Below are 7,162 nucleotides of genomic sequence, written 5' to 3'. Positions count from 1 at the left end.
CCACACCAGCCTCGGCCCCAGGCGCGAATTCCCGCTGGGTGTAGCACCGCCACGGGGTAACCCGCAGTGTCACTCGTGAAGGGTCGCGATGTTATTTAAGGGCTTAAAATAATCCCGCCCAGGTGCCCCGTCTGGGCCCTCTCTGCACACCGACTCCAGAGGTGGTAAGTGGGTAAACATGGGTACAAGCCCAAGAGTTAAGAGACAGCAAATATATTTGGCTTCAAAAGCAGCCTTTAAGGTGTCAAAAATACTAAGCGATACTGCTTCAGAAGCACTTGTATTCGTCTTGCCTTGGTAAGGAGCCAGGAGTGAACCACACTGTGCAGAAATGCATAAAAATGAGCCTCAGCAAGATGTACACGGCCCATTTTAGGGGACAACCGCTGTGAATTTTTAATGGCCTAAAAGAATCCTATTTTTGTTAAGTTTTTAACTCCTTCCTCCGCCAGGCTTGGTTTAGATCCAGACCTGCCACAGAAGGATCCTTGCTTAGCAGTGACTGTATAAAATACCTTTTCTCCTGAAAGAGCTAATCTCTTCAAGTGATTAATTTTGGGCTCGACTCTCATAGCATAGAAGCAGCAACAGAAGAGCCTGGGAAAGACAGGAGAACACAGCAGCGCTGAAGCCCTAATGTCAGCTTCTGAGAAAGCTGTGTTCCAACTCAAAGGCCAGAACAGCCAGATTTGAGAAACCAGCAGCTTGAGCACACCCCATCCCAGCTTTCCTGAAGGGAAATGCCAAGTTCTCGGTGCGCAGAAAGCCCAAGCGCAGCGAGGCATGACAAGCCCTTCAAAAACTGGGGCCTAAGAGCTAGTGAGGTCTGAAGGTGAAGCGAATGTGATCCTGGTCGTGCACTGGAAAGGTTAATCCAAGAAATCCCTCGGCTGGAGGAACACCACTGCCTCCAGGGAGGAGGACACACGGCAGCCAACCATGCAAAACCTGCTCATCAAACAGTGCTGCTCAAATTGTAACAAAGGGAGGCTTCAGGAATCTGGCCAGGGCTTTACAGCTGGAGGCAAATTCCAGGAGGGCAGCGCTGGATTGACACCCTTGTGTGTTTGGCTGTGAAGAAAATAAGAGCTGTCCTGGTTAGCTTTGAGGGTGAGCGTAACAGATGCCATGAAGATGTTACAAAGGGAGTCTTCCTCAGGGAGCGTAGTTACAGGACAAGGGGTAATGAGTGCAGACTTGGAAGAGGGGAGATTCAGATTAGAAATTAGGAAGAATTTTTTCACTCTGAGGGTGGTGAGACACTGGCACAGGTTGCCCAGGGAAGCTGTGGATGCTCCATCACTGAAGGTGTTCCAAGGCCAGGCTGGATGGGGCTCTGAGCAAACCCGCTCTGGTGAGGTGTCCCTGCCCATGGCAGGGGGGTTTGAACTGGGCGATCTTCAAGGTTCCTTTCAACCCAAATCATTCTAGGATTAACCACAGACTACCATGGCTGTTGTCATCCTTGTGTGTTACTTGAGGAACTTCCTATGGCAAAATACAACAGGTAAGAACTAACGTGGAAGTTCTTTACACTGAGGATGATGAAACACTGGAAGAGGCTGCCCAGAGAGGTGGTGGAGGCCCCATCCCTGGAGATACACAAGGTCAGACTTGATAGGGCTCTGAGCAACATGCTCTAGTTGGGATGTCCCTGCTTACTGCAGGGGGACTGGACTAGATGACCTTTTTAAAGGTAATCTCAAAACATTCTATGATTCAATGATTAAAAATCAAGCTAGAAGTCCCAAAAAAGCTGCTGAGAGGGTGGGAGGGAAGAAGCTGCATGACCAAGGGTACACCTGAGCTGCCTTCACTGGTAAAAAAACCTGCTCTTCAGTTTGAGAGTTTTAGGTTTGTGAGCATGTCCCCACCAGACAGACAAGAAGCATCCAAAGCAAGAGGTACCGTTTACTGCATATTCAACTCATTAAAACAATTTAAACTGTTAAGAAAATCTCATGGTTTTATTGTGTAACGTAGCATTGAAACATCTGAACAAATCAGTGTCTGGGCTGTACAGGCTGTTCTTCCATTCTTTGGGTTATAGAGCATCTTGTCAGTACATAGACAACAGCCTTTTGCGTTATAGATTCTTTCCGAGGCATGCTGGTACAACACAAATTTCTCTTGTCAAATGCAGCTAAGTCTACCTTCCAAACATCATGCACAAGAAACTCATCTAGTGACAATGTAAACTCAGCAGAAGGGCAGGTCACAGGTCTTGCTTGCTCCGCTCTGCAGTGCTGCAGGTTTGTGTATGATATTTGGAATGTTCCGTGAGTGTGAATAATACCACTAAGAGAAGAGGAAGAAAAATAAAACACAAACAAAACCAAAAAAAAAAAAACCAAAAAAACAAAAACCAGAAAAAAAAAAAAAAAAAAACAAAAACAAAGAAAACCAAAAAGCACGGGTGCCTCGGGGGCAGCAGCTCAGCCGAAGTTGTGCAATGCTAGCCTGAACATGTCATTGGTGCAAACCCAGGCATCGTTGATGTTCTTTAATAGAAATATCTGGTGGAATCCCATGATAGGATCTTCATCAGCCTGCAGGAAGAGAGGAAAGAGAGTTCAAAAAGCTCTTTTTTGAGAAATGTATTCCAAAGCTCATAACGCCTAAGTTTAAAATCTAACCAGTTTTTATCATCTAACACTAAATTAATGACAAATTAATGATAAATGTAAGATGATAAACACTAGTTGAACACTAAATGGTGTTAGAGGGAGCCTAGCTCTCCCACCTAATGTTTACTACTCTCCCCAGAGCCACTGTGTAGGAATTAAAGCTTCTAAATAAAATGATTCCCAGATCAGCTGGAGATCACACAAGAGGATTTAATCTGAACAGCACATGGGACCAAGGTATAAAACAATCTTCTGGTACTGCCCACAGTGTATGTAACTCAGTATTTTTGGATGATTTTGAGCTCTGCTCTTTCAGCACACAACTATTCAGCTTCAGAAAAGTGGGGAAATACACGAAAAAAAGAGCACTGAAAAGAAGCAGCCAGAGGAGCACACAAAACACTGTCCAGGTGCTGGACGTTTATTCCCAATGCTCTGCTGCTGTCCATCTGGAACTAGAAATGAAAAGGTAAAAAAAAAAAGCAGACTTAAAAAAAAACCAAAAAAAAACCAAAAAAACAAACACATCAGAAAAAACCTGTACTTTTCTGAAGTGATCAACTGACTGTGAAACAAGTCAGCTCTGAGGAGCAACTCGCCAAGGACATCAGTCCTATCACAAACCAGCAAGTCTGCCAGAGCACTGGTAGGATCAAGGGCATGGAAAAGCAGCATTCAAATCCAAACCCACTGCAAGGATCTCACAGCAACAGCTGCCTGGGAAACACCCTGGCAGGGACAAAGTGCAGGTTCAGTAAGTGTCCAGTAATCCAAACCAAAAAGGACCCTCAATTAGCTATGGCCTCTCAGGAAAGTGATACTGAAATTGTGATGGATAATTTTGTTGGGTTTGAGTTATTTTGTGTGTGTGTGGTTGTTTTTTTAATTAACTGAGAGCTCAACAGCTATCAAATCAAGCATGGGCTTAGCAATTAGGAAAGGAAAAACAAACCAAACCCCTTAATTAAGCAGCTGCATAAATGCAGAAAGAGCACCCACATATAAAATCCTGCATGCACTTAATTAAAAAAAATTAAGCTATACAATAAGGAAAGGCTAGAGAAGGACAAGAAAGATGATCCAGCTATAGGGCAGTTTCCTGCTGAAGAAAGTAAATTGAGTGTGACTCTCTAGTTTGCAAAAACAGGATCAGGGTGGGGAAAATGGGCAAGATAACAAACTACTATAAAACCAAAGTGAATGAGGAAACTCCTAGAGCCAGAAACTTAAGATGCCAACAAGTAAGGCCAAAAGTACAAGTGAGTCAAGTGTTCAGTAAATGAATGAGAGAAGATTCCTCAAGCAAGACAAGTGCCAGTAAAGTCACTGTTCCACAGGCTGGTGAATCAAGCAGCTTTTTGTCACACCTTCATTTCCATCAGGCAGAGGCTCCGTGTGAGCACAACCAATTATGCTGGGTTAGACCATCCATCAAGTTCATTAGCACATAACGAAAGCAGTCATGCCAATTATTGCAGGGAAAATATTAACTATTACTTCTGCCCAGCAAAGATGGGATCTCCATGCTGAAGAGGTGTCCCTGCACCAACCCCTGGGTTTATGCCTTTTCTAGCTTCTCCTAGGTATCAAATGTAACATCTGCATCACAGTATAGTCCCACTACTGCTTGGGAGCCTCCTGGACATGAAGGAATCTTCAAGAAAACTAAGTCCCATCAGAAGGCTGTGTATTAAAGTTCTACATAGGACTTAGTAGAGTTAATGTTATCCCTTTGGGCCAAGTTGGAATGAATTATTTGTCTCCACCCTTTTCCAATGGCTCTGTTCATATGAGCCAGGCAGAATCATTCAGTCCAAACCACTTATAACTATTAACTAACATTTAGTATCCTCTCAGTTGTCCTATAGTTTCCTCTTCTTGAGGCTTCTATGACAAGCTGCATCAGTAGTTTTCACACCAAATTTGAGCGTGTCATTAATGACACAAGTATGTTTTAAAAGAAATACACCTCTGGGGAAAAAAGGTGTCACCAGTAGACTAGTTTTAGTGTAGGTTTCCTCAGTTTCTGCTAAGCCCAACTGCACTGCAGCTCTTAGTGCTTTGGCTTGAGGAGAGTTTCCTCCTTTCTTATCCAATTCAGGACTGGACAGATAAAAAGAGATAAAAAGGAATTTTTCCCAAAACACTTGCTGTTGTACAGATGGCAAGTTCCCCCAGTGAAGCATCATTGCTTGCTTTATTTCTTTCACATTGTCTTCCCAGCATAGAGGAGTAGTAAAAAGAACTTAAAAGCACTTTAAAAAAAACAGGAAAATCCTAGACTATATTTAAGGCAAATGAAATAATTCATAGTCCATTCCCAAAATTCTGAATACGTCCTATTAACATATAGCAAAGTCCCAGTCAGGTGACTTGAGATGCTCTAGAAGGCACAGACTAATCCCATCCCATTTTATTTTGGATCTTCATCACAGCTCAAGTAACCTCACTGAAAATCATTAACTCTTACTTTCCACTCCAAACATAGCTATGTCCAACTCAAAATTTGCATTCCAAATGGGAGGCCAGGCTTGAACCACAGGGGCTTTATTTTTTGTACAAAGCTTTCCTTGATGCCGTTCAATTTGTTTCATGACATCCTGGAATTAAAATAAACCTTTAAAAAGGAAGGGTGCTCTGATTTTTCATTCCAGCCTCATGTTATAGCAGGACTACCAGCAGCACTGCATCAGCCACAGCTTTGTGGTCTCGGAAGCCTCCAGGAATGGAGGTGTCACAATGTGTCCAAGTCACATTTCAATCTTTTGGAGAGGAATATCCAGAAAAAGCAATCAGATTTTCCCTTGTGTCCAAATCGAACCTCCCAAGTTACGGTTTGCAACCACTGCCCCTTGTTGCACTGCCTGGCACCACCAGGAAGTTTGCTTTCAGTCTGTTGGAAGTACTCAACTACTTTCCACCTACATTTCAGACCTATTGCCCTCATCCAACTTCTCTCCCAGAAAAACAAGCTCTCAAACACTGGCATATTTGGCACTTTTTTAACCTCTTCCAGTTTTTCTACATCATAGAAAGGTCTGGGTTGGAAGAGACCTTCAAGATCAACTCCTTCCAACCACCCTGATATGGGCAGGGACACCTCCCACTAGACTAGGTTGCACCAGGCCACATCCAACCTCATCTTTGAATGTATGCAGTGATGGAACATCCACAGCTTCCCTGGGCAACCTGGGCCAGTGTCTCGCCACCCTCAGAGTGAAGAACGTCCTCCTAATTTCTAATCTAAATCTTCCCTTCCCAGTTTGAAGCCATTACCCACCATCCTGTCATTACAGGCCCTTAAAATAAGTCCATCCCTTCTGACCTGGAGGCTCAAAGCTGTAGAAACTCCACAGCTCCCAGAATCATTGGTCATGTCAGAGTCCTAGATACAACAGTACTTTATTATCCAAGTTTATCTGCAAAACTTAGTTGCAAACCACAACTTTTCTCCTCTTGTCTGGTCAGAGATAGTTTTGGTCTTCCACCACCACCCCATAGTACTTGTGTTGATTGAACTGCAGGCTCTCAAGCTACTCTTAGCTCAGAGGCAAGGGTAATTACTGGAGGTGGCAGGTTCTTTCAGATGTTAAGCCTCATTTAAAGGCTTTAAGCAATGCTCTAAGCATTCAGCATGCACGACAAAAACATCCAGTGACTTAAACTGCAAATTTCCTTTCCCTTTGAAGACCAGGAAGCATCACATGAAAATCAGTTAGTCACAGTTAACTCCAAAACCATCACTTCAAAATTCACACTCCCAGGAGAGCTGTAGCTCTGAAAAGGTGCAAGCCACAGCCATGCTCCTCAGTCCAGCTCAAGTGACAGGTGAGAAGAGAGTGCTCCTTACTCAACCAGGCCAGTGGGGACTGCGTGGAAGAAAGGCAAGGCAGAGGGTTAACCATTGTGGAGGGCTAGCCTGAAGACTTCGTTGGTGCACACCCAGGCACCTTGGATACTTTTCAACAAAAAGGTTTGCTGGAAGCCTAGAACCTGGTCATCATCTGCCTGAGCATGACAGGAGAAATAAGTTACTTGGTGAAACACACTGAAAATACAAGGTGACATTCTGGGTGAATATCGAATGGTTTGAGTTGGAAGGGGCCTTAAAGATCATCTAGTACCAACCCTCTGCCTTGGGCAGGGACATCTCCCACTAGACCACGTTGCACAAGGGCCCATCCAGCCTGGCGTTGAACAGCTCCAGGGATGGAGCATCTACAACTTCCCTGGGCAACACGTGCCAGTGTCTCACCAACTTCACAGTGAAAAACTTAATTTCTTATCTAAATCTCCCCTCTTCCAGCTTGAACCCATTACCTCTCCTCCTACCACTACAAACTCTCATAAAAAGTTCCTCCCCAGCTTTCTTGTAGGCCCTCTTCAGATACTGGTAGGCCCCCAGAAGGTCTCCCCAGCTGGAGCCTTCTCCTCTGCAGCTGCCCAAGCCCAACTCTCTCCTGCTGGGCTCCCAGCAGAGGGGTTCCCCCCTCGGGTCATTGCTGAGGCACCACCGACCCCTCACCACAAGGTCA

General features: G+C 44.5%; 1 protein-coding gene across 1 annotated transcript in view; it reads right to left on the bottom strand.

The window, feature by feature from the left end:
• Positions 1-1,943: 1,943 nt before the first annotated feature.
• The window catches only part of NUTF2 (nuclear transport factor 2), a 14,959-nt gene continuing 9,740 nt past the window's right edge, over positions 1,944-7,162 (bottom strand). Inside the window, exon 4 of the mRNA XM_008939493.1 lies at positions 1,944-2,549. Within this exon, the coding sequence (XP_008937741.1) occupies positions 2,436-2,549 (114 nt within the window). The 3' untranslated portion in view covers positions 1,944-2,435. The remainder of the gene's footprint in view (positions 2,550-7,162) is intronic.

The sequence above is a fragment of the Merops nubicus genome, unplaced genomic scaffold (genome assembly GCF_000691845.1).
Source record: "Merops nubicus isolate BGI_N331 unplaced genomic scaffold, ASM69184v1 scaffold3074, whole genome shotgun sequence".
Lineage (NCBI taxonomy): Eukaryota > Metazoa > Chordata > Aves > Coraciiformes > Meropidae > Merops > Merops nubicus.
Note: the sequence above shows the minus strand (reverse complement) of the source record. Positions and strands in the feature narration are given on the sequence as shown.